General features: G+C 41.0%; 1 protein-coding gene across 1 annotated transcript; it reads left to right on the forward strand.

Annotated features, from left to right (window-relative positions):
• Positions 1-797: 797 nt before the first annotated feature.
• Positions 798-17,814, forward strand: LOC145448429 (uncharacterized). The gene is made up of 2 exons (XM_080326819.1): positions 798-1,213; positions 15,269-17,814. Exon 2 carries the CDS (start codon positions 15,273-15,275, stop codon positions 16,647-16,649), a length of 1,377 nt encoding a protein of 458 aa, XP_080182945.1. The 5' UTR covers positions 798-1,213; positions 15,269-15,272; the 3' UTR covers positions 16,650-17,814.
• Positions 17,815-20,426: the final 2,612 nt, after the last annotated feature.

The following is a 20,426-nucleotide window of genomic DNA, read 5'->3' on the forward strand; positions in this document are numbered from 1 at the left end:
GTAAGTCCTCGTCGAAATTGTTGGCAAAGCGACGGAATGTATAGATTTTATGAGATTATTATATCCTTTGATAACCGCGGTTGATACATTTAGCGACGTTTTAAACGCCAATATGTACTTCAGCAATGTGACATTATGTGGCTCGAGTCTTCGCTAGGTATCGTGTACACTGTACAGGCTATCCCTTCATTGAAAGATAGGGTTGGAATTAGCAATATGACGTCACGAGGTTCACGTTCGTGTTCACACAGAACCTTTCAAAAAGGTTCGCGTTCACACGAACCCGAACCTTTCAGAGGTTCACACCATCCCTACTAATAACTATATAACCTAAAAAGCTGGTTTATGACCTAGCCAGAAAACATGACTTTAATGACTTTAAATGGCCCTAGTCATAAGCTCCATCTCCGCCACGCGCGCTCACATCAGTTCTGCCAGTGAAACAGTTATTACGAAGTGAAGCAACCAGTCAAGTCTTCAAACTTCTCATATCGACGCAAACTGCTTCTTTAATCGGTTCAGATAGCCAATGCCGTAATCGAATTTCCGTCCATCTTTCAGCATACCGGTACTGTACAAATATCTTCCAAATTGCAGCCAAATTAATGGAGTAACGTTTTTAGCGCGCTCGCCATTGTAAAACACCTCCGTCTGTAGTTGATCAGATAACACACGATTCAACAACAGCTGCAAAGACTTTATTGTACTATATATCCCTGGTCCGCCGAAGCGGCCGGATGCAAAAGAGGAAGTGAAAGCACGATGCAACGATAACTACAACTTACATAAGGGGTAGTATAGAGCACGACCGCTACACTACTGTCGACACTAAAATCGATCAGGTATCTCGCGTCGTGGAAGCTCTGAAGTGCGTATGCAGTGCAGTGTAGCCCTACAAACCACATTTTTTAAAGCAAAAGATATAACGAACTGTAGGACTTGTAGCTGTGTATCACCGGTTCCCCCAAATTCTTCTATTAGACTAAATTGGGAATTGTTGTGACAAGGGAATAGTCAGTATTCTTCATATGACGATCGGTTGGTTACTGTGTGCTTCGACCTGATTGGTAATATGCAGTTAACTATATACGGATATTGATGGCAGTATCCGGCAGCCTGTGCTTAAATGTATGCTATAACCAGTAAATCGAGGTAAATGTTTGCAATTTCATTTCTACATGTTCTGGGATGCAAGAGATGTTTATTGTTACAGGTGCGTACAAGGATTTTGTTCTGCATGGTTTTGATATGTGTGAGGTATGATACGAAGGGTCAGATTGAAACCGTCATCTCAATTTCAGTTTTAGTCGCAAAATGTGAGAGGTTGTAGGATTTAGCACTAATTAGATACCTCACGACTCCGCTTAATTCGGACACTTCGGTTCCGCTCATTTTGGGCCGAATTGCTTGGTCGATGGTCATGGTCATGCATAAAGCCACACAACGCATTCAAAATACGATACTGTTGCGTAATGAATGAATTGCAGCTGCGCTGTACTGCAGTAATTGGCACAGATCGCATATAAACTGCATATTAATTATACTTTCAGTATTTTCGATACCAAACGATTCAACTAATACCGTATCACTGCATTACTGTAACACACGCATATAGAGTTCAGACAGGACCGTAACAGCACTTCGTCAGCCCCCACCCAAAAAAACGTTGGTCTTTGCCCTCCCCAAGCTCTACGCCAGGGGTTCTCAACCTGGGGGGCGCGCCCCCCTTAGGGGGCGCGAGAGGCTCTCAGGGGGGCGCGAGAAATTGACGAAGTCAGTATAGGGGGGGCGCAAGAAATTGACAAAGTCAGTATAAATTGTACGTGTCTGAACATGTGTTTCACATCCATTATGAGAATACGATTAATGAAGATGAAATTTATTCCATATTCAAGAAAGCTTGCAAAATACAAACTCTAGCAACCGCGCTCAACGGAGTATAGTCTGATTTCAAAATCATTTGAGCAAATTTTTGAAATTCTTTGGAGATATAGAGAGCAACTCCCACGTGTAAGTCATTCATTGCTTCATAGCTTTGACAGTAGCCTAAAGCTTGTCGCGCTGGGCAGCTCTTGTTAGTAGCTTGCGAACTGCACTGCCTAAGACAGACTTAGATGCAACATAGGTTGCCCGGTTTGGCCCTCAATTAGGCTATAAATCAACACAATTTAATTCATTTCCAAAACTGATCAAATTCAGCCTGGCAGGACAGAACGACGCCTTGCTCTCTGTACTCACTACCAGCATCAGTTCAATTTTTTTTTGCTATTTTCAAACAAGTTTGGAGAAATTTGTCAGCAATGTAAAAGACTCAACAACTGGACTGCAGATTCAAAATTGGCGTAAGATATACCTTATGTATACTATTATATCAGGGGTGGGCAGCCTGCGGCCGTAGAAGGGAATTTGAGCGGCTGTCGACGCCTAATTCAATTAGTATGTGTTGGCGGCCGTAGACATGCAAATTGCAATTGCGAATTCACTACCGCATTTTCGAGAGATTTTAATTAATCTTGAAATTTTCTTCGCCCTCCGCGCAATTCAACAAGACTTCATTTTTCGATTTTAATGCAGTAGCGCCCTTCTTAATCTGAGCCGGCAACTATTCATAACATTGCCACTCGCGATTTCGGTGCGTACAATAGGCTATTGTGAAAAGTAGAATAGTCCGGAGTTCACCGGGAATGGATATGGACTGGACAGTTTACCATAGGAATTTTGCGTCCAGATCGTTCATTGCGGCATTGCCCTGGAATGCGGCCTTACGCTACATAAGCAATCGAAATGCGGCCATGATTGTCAAAAACGTTGCGCACCTCTGCATTAGCTGATGTACTCTTTTTGATATGACGATAAATGCAAGGGGGGTCAGGGGGGGGGGCGCGATATTTTTGACCATCTCCAAGGGGGGCGCGTGTCAAAAAAGGTTGAGAACCACTGCTCTACGCTTTTTGCCCCTACTTCTCATCTACATTCGGTGTACGTTTGGTGAGTGATCCTGTATTGCCTTAACGCGCGAACCGCGAAAACTTACTGTAATTAATGTTTGAATCAGTCAATATGATCGGGAATTGCATATATATCGCTATCAATTTTTATCCTCTCTCTCCTCATGTAATCAGATTTACCGGTAGATCTGAGTGAGGTGTGTTGGTAAAAGTATGATCCTTAAATAATGATTAAGTATCTTTGGGCGTAGCCATTGGTATAATGACTTCGTTACATGATGCTATTTCGTGACCTCCTATCTGCTATGTCATAAGATATTGAAATCGTCCAAACTTATTAAACTAAAAGACGTAGCCTATACGATTTCAAATTGGTATTTCTTTACTGGCAAATAATTATCCCCGCATGCGGGATGGCATTTGTCTTATGGGGTTCAGATTGCCAGGGCAGGAACATTCGGCGCCATTTAAGCGCCTATAGATATTAAACATATCTGCATATATATCGAAGTTTTCGGTCAGCACAAGGGCAGTCATTTTCGGCCAAGGTCTTCTCGCTGCTGATCGTTCTGGCACAATTCTCGGAATCGCATGTTACATGTCCTATAACATCATGTGTCTGGGTGCGTCGTTGCGCGGTAATGGCCGACGCCGAAGTGCTCATTTCTATAAATCATGCCTATTTTTTGTTGGGGTAATGATACCCAATAATCAAGATATTTGACAAGATTGAACATTTGTTGAAAAATTAGCATAAATTTCCAAAAAAACTCTATGATTTATGTTAATTTACGAAATAATTTTGGGCCCCCTTTGAGCTCGACCCCCTCAATCGGAGGGTTGTGGTGCGGCAGGTACGGTCCTGGACTCAGATTATACTTTTTTATTATCTCCACTAACTTAGGGTTACCATATCTCAGAAACCAAAATTCCGGACACTCTTTAGCGCCCTCTGGTGGATTTCAAAATGAGTTATGACGTCACGTTAGCAAAGCTTTGCTCATAGACCAGGGGCGGGCAACTTCTCCAGTCGGCGGGCCGGATATAGGAAAATTCCTACTTGGCGGGCCGGATTGCTGAATCGATACATTATTCGCCCATTTATCCACGTATACAAGGAATAAATCGTATTTATTGAATGTATTTTAACGACAGCAATGCAACTTCAAAGCCATTTCTCGCCGATAATGACGAAAACAATGTGGATTTGAGAACAACATTGTCATACAGCAGGGGTGGCCAACCTTTTTGCCAGTCACGGCCGCATTTCGACTACTCATGCAGCCTGCGGCCGCATTCCAGGGCATAGTCGTAATGAACTAGACCAGCAGGACGCCAAATACTCATGTTAAAGTGTCTATGTCCATTTCCGGTGAACTCCGTACTAATCTATTAAATAATGTAGGCTGTTCATAGTCGCGCCAAGCGCGAAAATTCTTTCAGATTCAATCATGAATTTCGTCATTAAAATTAGTAGTTTTACATATTATTTCTCATCCCATGTGATCAGATTCCCCGGTAGAGTTGATGGAGAGCTGTTTTCGAAAATTAAGGGCAGGTTATGAATGATGATGCATCTTCCGGCAGGCCAATTATTATTAGTCACTTTGTTGCATGCTGTTCTTTGCATGTCTTGACCTCCCGTCAGGATTGTCGGTATAGTGAGGAGCACACGATTTCGGTAATCGGGAGTCAATTCGTAAATTCAAATTCCATGTCGACGGCCGCCAACACCTACTAATTGAATTACGTGTCCACGGCCCCACAAATTTGCTTCTACGACCGCATGTTGGCCACCCCTGTCTTACAGGTACCACTATGTCTGCTACTCACTGATCAATCAACACCCGGTGCAATCTTTCATTAAGATTTCAAGGCGTTCATTAAGCCCGGTACCCAAAATTTACCAAGATATCAATGTATTAGGGTTTAGTAGGTGACGAGATAGCGCGGTTGTTAAGCTGTGTGGCCTGTCTATCTCAATATTGAATTCATGCGGGCCGCGGCCTCGAAATTTGAAATTGGCCCGCGACCCGTTTTCGGTTGGCGACACTGGCACAAGCGGTGTCTTAGTAAAGCCTAGAAGTGTGCGCCGTGCTACAGGTCGGCGGTTACGGAATCAAAAATAGGAAATATTGGCCTGGTGTAAATGACCATTGTCGTCGACAAACACCATGATTACAAAAGATTACATTAGGGTTCAGTACATCGTAAATGCCTATACTGCAAGTCTTCTCGCTTCGACTAACTTATACGCTTAAGCTCCACCCTCGCTCGATGCGCTGCGCATACATGTATATAATAACATACCGTAGGCTTACCATACGTCCTCTTTTAAGAGGATTTGTCCTCTTTTTTGACTTTTTTGAAAGTGTCCTCGGAGGACGCCCTTTTGTCCTCTTTTTTGAGATTTTGTCCTCTTTTTTAGGATTTAGAGCAGATTTAGAGCAAATTGCGAGTGATATGCCATATATTAGCACAGACGTGAAGCTCCGACGGGTGAAAAACGGTGAATTTAGCTCTGAGCGAAAAGATGACTTTTTTTTTTTTTTTTTTTTTTTTTTTAGTCATCCATCTGGCGATGTGGAGTAAAAAACGTTATTTTGAAATCTGAGCGGAAGAGATGACCTTTTTTTTTTTTTTTTTTTTTTAGTTAACCAGTCACAAAGTGGGAAAAATTAACCGGTTTTTGAGAATTCTACTCCGGTTTTGAAAGTTGGAAATTTATGAAAAAGTGTCCTCTTTTTAGATTTCCAAAATATGGTAAGCCTAACATACCGTCAATAAAATTTGATGTATTTAAGCAAGTAGAGGGGAATATCGGAAGACTGGAGCCGGCGTGACACATTATCATGTAAGACGAAAAACCGTCAGCGGGCCGGATCCGGCCCGCGGGCCGTATGTTGCCCGCCCCTGTCATAGACCATAGAGGTGGTCACGATCCGATTCAGGAGTATGTGGCTGTGCGTGTTAACGATAAGGGTCCACGAATCGTACGGCACTGGTTCGATTCCCGTCGGAGGCTCATCTAGGCCCCTCATTTCCCGCCGTCGCCGTTTTTACGGCGATAAGAAAGCCCAGAAAAAGACCCGACTAAAGAAAGCACTCACAATGAATGGAAAGAGCTAGAAACAGCCGCGGCTTTAAAAGATCAACATCAAAAATAACTGTTACATCGGGCACTCTCGGCCGAGGTGGATGTCAGTCTAAAAAGGATCGCAACTGCGTGTCGTTTGATATCCTTCCTCCTATCTATTCAGTACATCGCGTTCTGTCTTATCGCATTGTACATTGTGTGTGACTTGTTCAGATGAAGATTATAACCCAACGATTAGATACTACTCTCCGCCCACATGATCAGATTTAGCGGTCGAGCTGGCGGAGGAAAAGTAGTTCGAAAATACAGAGAGCGTAATTGCAGATCGTTAAGTCATGTTCATGTCCTACCGATAAGATTGCTTATCAGCCTTATGCCGGTGCGCACCACGGAGCTTTATAATCACCCCACATCCAGTGGTTTCCAACCTTTTATGGTCGCGACTCCATCTCCAATTTGAAAATGTTCCATGGCCCAGATCAAAATTTGACGAAATTATAACGAAAAGAAGTCAGCCAGATTCAGGCAAACAACCCCCCGTTTGGAATCACTATCTTTTAATAGAGAGGGAGAGAGATGCTATTCTTTTCCGCCTGCACCATCGAGATGCTTTGACGACGGAGATAGTTGCGATACGGCCCCATGAGGTCATCTAGTCTGCGCCCCCGTTTTTTCTCCTCCGTGGGGATCGAACCCACGACCTACCGCTCGAGAAGCCGGACGCTTAACCATTACACTATCTCGCTCGTTTCAAACGGCCTTAACGATCTCTAGGAATATACCGTTCTCATATAATTGCGATTACAATTAGGCTTATTCTAGTAAATGAAGGTTGTTTTTATTTATATTTTATTGCAGTTTTTGCGCGGTTGTAGTCTCCATATTAAAATCAATAAATAGGACAGTAAATTGCGCGTAGCGCGAAGAAAAATATCATGCATCCGCATAAATATTTCCCAAAAGTATTGTTTTTATGCTGATTTACGAAAAAATTATGAGCCTACGCCAAGTCTTCAAAATTCCGGACATTTGGCATATTTTAGAAATTCCTCCCGGACGCTAGTTTGAACAGTGAAATTCTGGACATGTCCGGGAAATTCCGGACGTATGGCAACCCTACACTAACTCAACTATAACTGTCAGTCAGTCAGCCAGCCAGCCAGCCAGCCAGCCAGCCAGCCAGCCAGCCAGCCAGCCAGCCAGAGTCAGCCAGCCAGCCAGCCAGCCAGCCAGCCAGCCAGCCAGCCAGCCAGCCAGCCAGCCAGCCAGCCAGCCAGCCAGCCAGCCAGCCAGCCAGCCAGCCAGCCAGCCAGCCAGCCAGCCAGCCAGCCAGCCAGCCAGCCAGCCAGCCAGCCAGCCAGCCAGCCAGCGTCAGTCAGCCAGTCAGCCAGAGTAGTATAGGTGATCGCTCGTGATTTGCCTGGGGTTCTTATGGGCGGGGTGGTGACTCGTATTGAAAACCCGGGGTGGTGACTCGTACTTTCAGACCCCCCTTGTGGTGGTGATTCGTAAATGGGTTCTTATGGACGCGGTCGTGATTCGTACTTTCGGGTATAGGCTGCGGCGGTGACTCGTATTGAAAACTCGGGGTCGTGATTCGTACTTTCAGGTATAGGCTGCGGCGGTGACTCGTATTGAAAACTCGTGGTCGTGATTCGTACTTTCCCGTGATTCGTAATGAGTTCTTATGGACGCGGTCGTGATTCGTACTTTCGGGTATAGGCTGCGGCGGTGAATCGTATCGAAATACTCGTGTTGGTGAGTCGTATTTTCAAGTATAGACGGCGTTGGTGAGTCGTATTTTCAGGTATAGGCGGCGTTGGTGAGTCGTATTTTCATGTATTCTTACAGGGTCTCTGCTGATTCACCATGTGTTCTTATGGGTGTGGCGGTGATTCGTACTTTCGAGTATAGGCATCTCTCGAATCGTACTCTCAGGTATTTAGTTTGCTACAGAGCCGGCGTAGACGGTGATTCGAATATTAACAATAGTCGCGTTCGCAAACTAACACTTCAAAAAGATGTGAAATATTTGTAAAAATCCTACGATCGCTCACAAGATACCACTTCCGGCATATCGATCTATCACTCAATACACAACCGAAGTTGAATTGTAATTGAATGCGTAAATTTATCACCTCGACATCAAAATTCGAAAACAACAACTTGATGCGTTATGTTCTCACTCTAATTTCATGATAAGTGTAATAAGTGTCGAATAACAGATACACCACCGGCGAGACTTGAATACCAACAAATTGTCACTTATTTCTATTCTAGCCGTAATCCTTTGTGAAGTTAACGCTTATTCAAAAAGGTGTGAAATATTTGCAAAACCCCGCGATCACTGACAAGATAATGTCTCGGACATAACCATCTTTCACGACTTGGTGTCATAACCTCGCTCACGCGGTGAAATTTTAGTAATCAGTTTGTCACAGAACTTGATTTCGCTGGTAAGATTTAACAAGTAACGAATAACAGACCGCCAGTGTCGGTAACTTGAATAGCGACAAATTATCACTTATTTCCGCTCTAACCCTAATCCTCTGTGAAGTGAACGCTTATTCAAAAGGGTGTGATATAATTTTAAAATCCGACGACCACTCACCGGATAATGCTTCAGACATAGCAATCCCTCATGCCCGCTCACAAGGTAATATTTCGGTAATTAGTTTGTCCCAGAACCATCGCAGACGGTGATTCGAAAACCAACAATTTGTCACTTGCCCGCGATCGCTATATGTTTCACGCCTCTCGAATAGTGGCTGACTTTAGTTGCGTGATAAGATCCATGAAAATATTCAATCAATGTGTTAGTTTGACAACTTGAAATGTAACTCACTACACAAATCAAGTTGAATCGTATTTGAATGTATTGATTCGACCCAACTCAAATCCTTTGACAAATCCTATTAACGCGATCTGTTGAATCGAACGTAACCTGAATATTACTGACGCCAACATTCACCCGCATCGGATCATTCACACATTCCACGCCGCTGTTTTAACACTTATAGAATCAATACCAACTATCTCTAACCCGATAATATTCAATCATTTTGGTAATTTGCCAACTTTAAATCCATTCGCGGGATGTACTAAAGGTAAATCCAAATAATCCAGAATGAAATATTTGGACTTTGACATTGCGCGAATTGAAATAGGTTTGACAAACATGACCACCAACTTTCACCCAGTCACATTTCAAGATTATACTTTGAAACAATCCTTGAAACTGACAACTCTATTCATGACTCCGTTTCCGATTGTAAAATAGAGTTTCAGAAATACTATCGCGATATTTTAATGTGTTACTACACACAATAGAATCAGTCAATGAAATACCACCTGTTGTAAATATTTCTAACTTGACAACCACTTGTGCATACCGTGATCAAGTTGCGACGCGATGAGTTAAATCGGGATATTTCAATCTATTTGTCGAAACCTTGAACAAACTATCAGGTTATTTTTTGTTGTAATCGAGTGAACGGAAATAGTATTACGTCTCAACATTTTAACATCTTCCCATACACAAAAGAGTAAAATACAAAAAAAAAACCTTGTCAAGTCAATCCGTTTGTAACTTACCCAACCAAAGCAAAAAGTATCCTTATGAAAAGTAGACAAGACTACGTGAGTAATCACCACAATCCAAAATCCATAGCAAGTTCGGCTGTATTCATAGTCCACCAACTCGTATTTTTTATTCCACTGTAAAAGTCGTTACTATTCCGCAAGACAAAGAAATTACTATGTGGTATATTTTGTAAGACAAAAGTAATTACTTCTCAGTGTCGGCGACTTGAGATTAACATAATATGTTTGAGTATACGAGATTTGGCAGTCTGACCATCGTAGTTGAGAATTCATTTCTTACAATCGAACACAGGTGTTATATCAAAAGTTATCATACTGTAAACATAAGGATTGACACATTGATTTGACGTATGTAATAGTTGATCACGACTTGATTATTAAATTATTCGCGTTAATTAGACCCGGCGTTGTGTTGAAAGTTATGACAGTAACAAACTTTTCGGAAACGTTGTTATTAACATATTGATTTGTAAAACTATACTTGTCTGAAATGTTCTTGATTTGAAAGATATTCCGTGTTGGTACAAATCACTCTGCGTATTGCGGATATCAGAAAATATTTAACGAATGTAATTGTTTCCAGTACCCAAGACTAAAGATGAAACAACAATTTCGTTTGCTGATTAACAACCGATACAATACTTTATCATCATAATCCGCGGTGAGAATTGAAACACTTTCGCGCATTACCCGGTGTCAAGATATCACACTAGGTGAATTGACATACCGCCGCTTGAATAATACCTAATCCGTTCGCACCATTTCACATACTTTGATCATTACAAAAGTAAATTGTGATATGTTTGTTAGATGCATCCAATTCAGTTAGAAATGTCTGGTGCACAACAATCGTAATATCAAAAAAGTACTTGCTACACTGTTATTTGCTAAACGTGTTTTGCATTGTTGTTCATTTGTAGTATTGATTGAAATTGTTCTTGAACCCTCAAATAATAATTCCTGACATGAAACCAAGCCGCTGAAAGTCGTTACCATCACGAAGATACAATGTGTACGATGTTTGTCAAATGTGTCCTACCTGGCCAACAGAAAACAATTTTCACTCACTCGAAATGAAACCAATGTGATGGTCTCTATTCGATATTTTGTTTGTGTCAAATACTTTGCAATGAACACATTTGCGTGGTTGAGCTTTACATCATCAAGCTGTTATTTGTAAATCAAAATTTCGGTAAACTTGTAAATGTATCGTTTAACTAACCGACATTTAGTGATTGGGGAACATACCAGACGATACACATCCATCTCCGAAATACTGCATTGATCTTAATTTCCATCATCGTGATAATCGAAGTACATTTCTTTCGAATTCGTAACAACCGACTATGACATGATAAATTTTTGACAAGTTATGCTTAGAAGATTGGTTGCATATCGCGAAAAAATAATATACCACTCATATTGATACTGTTACTCCATTGATCGATATTTTCAAACGAGTAAAATTTATTACTTGAGTTTCCCCGCTTAATGTAAATGAAAACTCAGCCGTCTTTTAACATCACAAAGACATTGATAAAAAGTAGGCAATCAAACACAACACTTTGTACGACACTAATTATTGTTCCACACATCTCATTTCATACTAAGTGTATACGAAAGATATTCATGACACATGAAAATATTCCCATGCTACAAACCTGTACAATGATTGGTGGTGCTTTCAAACTGTTTCGATATCACAAGAACTTTATTGTCTGGATGGGTGTTCATGTATCTTAATAATCAAATAGTTCAACACAGAACTAGTATACTAACAGAAACACCAGAGTTGTTTACACAAAAGTTTGTATGTGTACAGTATGTGAATACCATGTGTAAGTCCAGCCCAATTGTGGTATCCATCCGAGTTTAGTTAACACAAATTTATTACAACGGAGTCACGTAAACTTTCGTGAAAGAAAAGCATACTCACTCCTAGAGGGTTATGTCAATGCCACAGCAGTTCCCCAACAACAAAGTACATATGTTTTCTAGTCACGGTCCTTACATCTTTCACATAGATCAATCTACTTTGCTAACGAAAAGTGCTGAGTCATCACATGATCGCTCTCACAACAAAACAGCTAGTAGATATTATCATTCAAAATATTGCTAACCCTTTACACACCAGTAACAAATCATACAACGAATATGTTTTGTGAGTCGAATTGTTGTTCAGTGTCAAGTCTACCTGTTGAAACGTACATTAAAACAACACAGTCACAATCAAATTAAAACCACGAATCTATTTTCATTTCCTCGCAAACTGTCACATACAGAAAAATAAATTTAATTTCCCAAAACATACTTGTAACCAATCGCTTTCATTAAACACACAACACCATAATAGTATTTACTTTCTACAACATAGACATTCCGGTGTAGTCAAGAAATAATTTTAATAATCAAAATCATCGACTTCTGTTTACGGTGTTAGTGTGTGCATGTCATACATGTGGGCCAGTATTAAAATGGACACGACACGACTGACTGTAAGGAGATAGAAGTCTATCGCATAGATTTACATGTGGTCTTCGCTACGGTTTCAAAAAACGAATCATCTATTTTACATTGATCTAGACCGAGCAAGTTAGTTAATGGCCATGATTGTGTTTGTCATATGCGAATGATAGGGTTACTGTCAAATCTACATACAACAATCTTCTGACGATCATAATAGCAATTTCATTTTCCGCCCCTTCATAATTGTACAACTCGGTAACTACGTTTAACAAGACCAATCGCACTACCAGCGTTGAACACAAGATACCTACCCAAGTAAAAATATCATTCTGGTTTGGACAACTGACGTTTACCTGTGTAAAATTATCATTTTCACTTGGAGGTCCACCGTTACCTAACTAAAATACCATTGTCCTTTGGAGATTTATCGTTTACCCAGTGTAACAATCCCCTTTTCACTTGGAAATATATTTTTGGCCTGGATAACAAACCCCTTTTCACTTGGCTATCTATTTTTTCTCTTGGTAACAAACCTTTTTCACTTGGAAATATATTTTTTCTCTGGGTAACAAACCTTTTTCACTTGGAAATATATTTTTTCTCTGGGTAACAAACCTTTTTCACTTGGGAATATATTTTTTCCCTGAGCAACAAACCATTTTCACTTGGTGGGTCGTCGTTTACCTTAGTAAAAATATCATTTTCCTTTGGAGATCCGGCGTTTACCAGTGTAACAATACATTTTCTCTTGGTCATCTAGCTTTTCCTAGAGTAACAAAACCATTTTCATTTTGAAATCTGACAAACACACCTGACAATTTGGTATTTGTTGTATTGACGATAGTTTGAAATAGATTACAACGAATAGTGACGGAAATATACACGGACTACCGGTTTCAGAGTATACCTCCATCAGTCGTATCACATCAATATCATCGGTTAACCACATACAATATACTCTTGTACACAGAAATGCATGTTTCGGAAAATTGGACAATAGGCTTCGATAGTTCTGTGATGTCCGGGTTCGTGCTTTGGATTTTCCAGAGTCAAAATGTCTGAATAAAACACCTCCTCGACGATGGTTGGTATGTGGATAACGGTGTTCGGAAAACGGTTGGATTTATGTCACCCATCGCGATAACAACTCCAGGTCGAGTTTTCCCCCCCGCATGTTTACTATATTGTGTCTTTATTGGTCAATGTATGTCTCGACATTCAGTTTGAAATCGGAAACCCTGATAAAGTATGTAACCGGATCCGGATATCAATTCTGAATCGATAAACCAATGAACAATATTCAAAGTAAACATGTTACACCCCGTGTTTCCACGAAAAAATACCATCCAGACATACGTCGCGCTTGTTTACCCACAACAGTATACGTGTAAATGGAGGTGTGTGACATTGCATGCAATGTGTTGGTATACAAACATCGGGGAGTAAGCCTTCGATCCCCAGACATTATCATAGCCGGTAGGAATAGCATCAAGACGAAACTACGATCTCGTATAACTAGCGAAAGTCTCATATTTTGTATGAAGTTTAACCTCAACAAGTATTATCAATCAGACTACAAAGCCATCAGGAATACCATGCAACACCAAAAGCCGCATAAGCTGTAAAAAGCGTGTGCAATACAATTAAAATATACAACTTGCAAATGATATATGTAAGTCAAGTTTCGCATACTCATTACTTGAATAACGCAACCAGCATGATTAGTACGAGTTTTTACAGATAAAATACGGTGCGAACGACGAAACCCACGTAGTGATTTCGAATTTGCGCTACGATGACGTCATGATTTTTCAATTGTGACGTAGTACTTAATTGACATGTATGGCTCTTTGAGAGTTAAAATGGAAAATGGAATTTGGCTCTTTGGACCAAAAAAGCGGAGCTATTTGAGTTTTTCGTTGATAATTCTCGGATGATACCTGATCGGTGGATAATCCGAGAATAACCAACGAAAAACTCAAATAACTCAGCTTCGACTAGTTGGAATTGACTCAAATTTGTTTAGCATCGTCTTTGAAGACAGCTCAACAATTTCATAGGGTTGACAGAAAAAATTGAATTTTTTCAATTTTCCCTAATAAATTAAAAATTTTAATTGGATCTGCGGAGTCTTATACTTGTTAAAATTGAACCAAATTTGATGTGCAGCGTTTTTTAGGGGAACCTGACAATTTAATCAGTGAATGGTTGGAATCCGGGGAAAAAAAGTTATTTTTGAACAGCCCTACTGTACAGTACAGCTACATGCTACAGTCAGTTAGTATCAGCCAAAATATAGGACCTAAGACGAAGCCTCGAAATCAATATGGTACAATAGCCTACACTAACCATCCGTGACAATATAAACGCACAAACAATATTTGTTCGATTTAAATCATACAAGAGGGTTGTTCAAGGTGAGCACTGCGCCACGTAAGCATTGAGCCGTCTTTGACATAGAAAGAGATACATTGCTATTTAGATAAATCTTCTATTACTACTGCGACAACGTAAGCTGTGCTCGTTTAGTTTGCGGTCAATTTATTTGTTATCTAACAATAGAGGATCAGCAAACGACTGGTTTCTCTCACAAGTGACACCTGCGTCTGCGTGTCTCGAACAATCGGAACATACATAAGATACAGGGATTTATGCGACACCGATTACTTGATGACTTGAAAGTGACTCGTAAATTTTGCTCCGAGTCACGAGTCAATGCATATTTTTGAAGCTCCGAGTCAAGTCAGGTCAAGAGATTTTTTCAAATTGACTCGAGTCAAGTCAAGTCATACGAAAAAGTTGACTCGAGTCATCCCAACACTGGTATACGTAGCAATTTTCGGTGTTTGTCGTCACAGGACCTGCTATCGACCCTAACGTTGAGGCTAGACATTTACACCTCGACTATCGACACATGCGTCATTCACATTCATCACTAGTCGATTTATGGTATCCCTAATTGCTTTCCATCCTGTGTGCACTGTGCAATGTGTGCATGCGTCTTATTTACATAGCCTATATGCCCAGATGGGTATTTGATTTCAAAAACTACTCTAAGTCGTTTTGACACCTTCCTATCTTTTCATTGTATCGCAATCTTGTGGCGTTTTGAAATGACGAAGTTCTTAATAAACTGTTACTCACACTTCTTCAGGTGAATGACTGTCGAAATCGCTATGTCGGAGAGCAACGTTGAACTGGCCCTATCTTCATCAAGATGGAAGACTCTGGGAGCCCTGTTCGGCATCGGGCTGTTGATAGGATTCGGACTTGTTTTCCTCGGAATTGTGAACTTAATTTTGACTCGGTACTTGGAATTGGAGGTACAAATAGTAGACTGGTTCACCCTGAGCAACGCAGCTGCTCAAGTCGCCGTCATGGCACCAATAGGGATTTACGCCGCCGCCAATCCGCTGAAACTCAAGTTCTGGTTATTAGCCGCATCCTTACTGCTTGCTGTAGCGTTTGCGTGCTTGAGCGCTGCTATTTTATTCAAGAAACTTTTCTGGGTGGCGTTTATTGGGATGATGTTGATTGGGATTAGCGATTCGATGTTTCGCGCTTCAGTGCCGATGGTGGCTAGCGCCTGGTTTAGTGATACGTCACAGGGAAAGGTGACTGGCACTTCGTACGCGTTTTTAGGAGGAGGCTCTTCTCTAGCTGCAATAGTAACTATCATCTTTCTTAGCGTGAAGTCCTATCAACAAACCGTGCTTGTTGCTATAGAAGCGATCGCTGTTATCAACGTCGCGTTTTGCGGTATTAGCGTGATTTTAGTCCTGCTTATCTGGCGGTTCGTTCAAGACTGTCCTCCTTGTCCCCCATCAAGAATGGCGGCGGTTCGAGTAATTCGATACTCGGCACAAAACACCTCCTTCAAAGAATCTGCGAAAAGATTTCTGCGAGAATCGAAAATACTGTTAACGGATAAAAACAGCGTATTTGCTATCATTTCTTACGCTCTCATATTGGCCACACTGATAGTTCATAACTTAATGCTTCCACCTATTATTGACGAGGGTAACGGACACTCATATCAAGCTGCTTCTAAAGATAAGACTTACCTGTTGATATGTTTCTCTGTGCTTGGCACCGTTGGGTCCGTCGCGTCCGGTGCTGCCATGGACCGCATGAAAACGTACAAGCCTTTCGTATTTGTGATGGCTTCTTCATCTGTTTGGTTTTCTGTATTTATGTTTCTAGGCTACTACAAACGGTTGGAGTCTGTTCTCTACGTGTCGATTGGAATGTACGGGTTGCTTTTCCTTTCACTACTGCCTTTACTGGTCGATATACTGAAACAGCACGCTCGCGGAGTTCACGAAGTGACGCAGTCCATATACCTTGTCATTATGTGGAACGTGTTGACGATAACCCTGTCGGAAATCTATCGCGTTTGTATCGCGAAATATGGAGGGTTGTCGTTTTACGTTTGTAATGTTGTCGTGTGTTCTGCGACGTTCGTTCTCCTGATGAATATCAACCCGTTTTTAAATCGCTATGTCGCTTGTGACGAAGATGAAAGCCTCCAATAAGCCTACAGGGGCTAGGTCGTATATTGCCGAATATACCGATTTTCAACTAACTCGCAACTAAGGTTGGCAATAGTGGGCAGAGGTGGTCAAAGTAGTCAAGAAAGCTGCTCAAGTAGAAGTAGAAGTAGCGACGAAAAAAATATACTCAAGCACAAGTAGAAGTACTTCTTACATAAGCAACCTAAAACTACTTGAAGTAGAAGTATAATTAACTGACTTTAAATCTACTCAAGTAAGTAAGTAGTTGTGAAAACGATCGTATTTCGTTCGCATGCACTGTCAAAAGCTGCAAATGGGGCTATGCGGAAGGTGCAGAGAGCTTGATTCATAATGATGCATCGCAGGAGGTGTCAATTTTTTACAGAATAAGCACTTTAAGCAGTCGTCCAGATCATGGGATGTAAATGATAGTATTGACTATTGACATGGAAATGCGATACTAATCCTTTGTTTACTCGTACACCCCATTTAAAGAATATCATGGCATGGCACCCTCCACCATAAGGCCTCTAGTTCAGTCGAAGAGCAATACGGAGAAGTTGTGTCGAATACGGCTTTAACACCTTGCGCGATTAGTACACGTTAATTAAAATTATGGCAGACCGTAAAAATGCCATATGGTATATAGCTTTATTTACGGAAAATATAAGGCATAACTACACTTGCTTTTATACTTCAACATGTATGTTCTCCAGACGAAAGAACTGAAACTATAATTAGAACTCGACGCATAATACTCGTAATTGAAAGAAAAATACAAATAGGCTACTACTTCTAAAATGCGGAAAATATATTTCATGTCTTTTGTCCAGAAAGTTTCAACGGTGGTCTGCTAAAACAAGACTAACGTTGAAAAAAGTCAAGTCCGCTTTTCCAGATTAAGACACGTCATGGGCTGCTTAGGTATAATAGGTAATTGCTAGATTGCAAAACGGTAGTTTCAAACGTTATGGGGCCATACTTACTGTGATGAAATCTTTTGTATAGGCGACAATGCGGTGTGAACGGAGCCATGCAACCCGATATCTAAATTATATTCCGCGATACTTTGTTAAAGCCTATTTGCCACTCCATATCTACTGTGCGCGAAGCGCAACGAAAATTCTGGATAGTACATGATTTTATGAAAATTAAATGTTGGTACTACGTGAAAACAGCCCCGAAATTCCTTCGGCTATCTTTCTTATTGGGGGATTCAGCTACTTCTACTTGACAAACTAAGAATAGCGAAAAGTAAGTAAGTAGTTCACAAAATATTACGAAGTAGAAGTGGAAGTAGCGAAAAAATGTATACTTGAGTAAGTACCAGAAGTAGAGGAAAGCTACTTGAGTACTTCAAAAAAGTAGAAGTACTTCGTTACTGACCACCTCTGGTAGTGGACATAGCTCTATCACGTACCGTTACTCGTGCACTTCGGTTTTCAGAAATATAAGTTGAAATCGTAAACTATCATTCGTCGTCTTTTCTGCAGGCGTGACTTTGCGGGATTGCGGAATATCCTAACCATCGAACACGATCGATATCGAATTTTGAGCCGGTACCGATAAAACCGTTAACTGGTACTTCCGTCGATAACCCAGATATATTCAAAAGATACCGCATCTAACTTAAGGTGCATCCCAAAACTCCACACCATTTATATGAACACTACAGTTATACAGCCGTTGGTATGCTTGAACAATGGACAATAATGCACTTGTTGAATTAGAGGTGCACATGCCGCACGCCGAGAAACATTGTCTCCTTTCTGGATTGGACGAGCAAATGCACGTTCTTTGTTTGTTTGTTTGTTTGTTTAATCGTAGCGCCAAATTGGATATTGTGTTATCGTTTTCGCCTAGGAATTGAAATTCATTCAAGTGCACGATCGTTTACTCCAGTATCGATTTGCGAACGTAAATAGAGAAATTCATCGAAGCAGCCCAGATCGCTATTATGGTCCACGTAGCCTACAATTGCCGCGATGCGAGCTGGTCAATGCGGTGTCCGAACCCTGCCCTGGTGTTGAATATAAGACGGCAATTAGTGATTGGATGCGCACTTTCAATTTCTAATCATCAATTTTGTGTATTCATTCTTGTCTGCTTGATACGCTCTTATTCTTGAATTGTCGCGAAATGTGACTTGCGAGCCACCGCCAGACTGTAAGTGGCACTAATTTTTAGTTTATACGATTCGTTTGAAGGGGTACCTTCTCTACTCCACATTGATCGACGACGGTACTACTTTATCACCCCAATACCAAGGGTTTTTTTCGTGGGGGGGGGAGGATGACGAAGTGCGGTCCTGCCTTTAGCCAAATGGAAAGTGTGTCGTTGACCAATCGCAGTGAGCCGTGAGATTTGCTTGTGTCCATCCATTGTAGGACCCTATGATAATACTCCCTGAGCTAAGCTATCTAAACACTGGAGTGCGCTACTCGCGATCAGACATGGGGTGATTACTTTATGATTGTAATCGATTGCGATTACGATTACTTATGAATGACGCGATTACGATTACGATTACGATTACAGCAAAATCAGGAAGTAGTCGATTACGATTACGATTACATTGGAAAAGTAATCACGATTACTCACGATTACAATTATTTTGCATCTTAGAAGCTATGTTGGAAGACAATATATGGATTGCGCTGAAGAGACCTAATGATATAACAAACTCCCTTTAATGGAGATGTGTCAATTACTTGTTACGTCATAATGTACCCATTGCCCATTTTATAGGGGTCAATTTATCGCGCCCAATGATTTGCATTCTTGCAATGCCATAATTACCGCAGCCCAAATTTCCCAATACCGTGTGGAGCGAGCTCGAAGGGGACTCAAAAAGTATTTCGTAAACCAACATAAGTTATAGAGTATTTTTGAGAGATCTAATTAACTTGAAAATCCTCTCTAGATCAGTGATTCCCAACCGCGGCTCTGAGAGCTCGATGCGGCTCCGAGCTAGCCTACTTGCGGCTCCCATTGACGTTGGAAAATCCAACAAAAATATTATAAAATCAATTTAGAGCAAACAAAAAAATTGATTTTCAAAAATTACACTTGTTTGGCTTGAAATCTGGAGTTAAAATTAAGGGAGGAGACCAATTCCTTTGCTGTCGAGTAGCGATTCTCTACTCAGCAACGATTTCGTTACTCAACTCAAGTCAAAAAGTATGCTCACACTCAAATGCGTTTGGATCGTCACTCAAATTTAAGTCTGCTCATCATCAGACTTAATTAAGTGCAGGTGGTGTCGCAACACGTTTTACAAAGGTATCTGACCATCAAACCAATGGATCATTTGACTTGATTGGTAAGTTCAACAGCCGCATTGACGGAATGAATGCTTTTTTCCCCATGATGAAAATGTTTTCAAGTCCTATTGTAGTTAATGTCGCCACTGACCCTGTTAATTTACAACTTGAGTTGCTAGACATGCAGTCAGATATAAAGACATGATAATTTGTTTGTGCGTCTCACGAAAGTTTTTCTTCTAGTCTGCTACGCTTGAGCCACCACAATATCGTTTGATTATATAACAAACCGGAGGTCACGAATTAACAACATACACTAAAGTAATTATAACAAGATACCAGAGGTTATAATTATGAATTACGTGCCCCAGCTCTACATGTAGGTAATTCTGTGGCGAGATAGCGCTGTGGTATAATCCACGGTTACAACGCCATTGGGTTGCGGGTTTGAGTCCGACCGAGGTCGACTTCAGAAATCCTTTCCAAGTGTTGGAGGTTTATCTAGGCTCCTCCTCGCCGCCTCATCCGCGTAAGC

Source organism: Botryllus schlosseri, chromosome 10 (genome assembly GCF_051294905.1).
Source record: "Botryllus schlosseri isolate E-star chromosome 10, Bs_hap1, whole genome shotgun sequence".
NCBI classification, from domain to species: Eukaryota; Metazoa; Chordata; class Ascidiacea; order Stolidobranchia; family Styelidae; genus Botryllus; species Botryllus schlosseri.

Excerpts from the sequence above, each read along its gene's own strand:
- LOC145448429 (XM_080326819.1), top strand. The coding sequence starts at position 15,273 with ATGACTGTCGAAATCGCTATGTCGGAGAGCAACGTTGAACTGGCCCTA.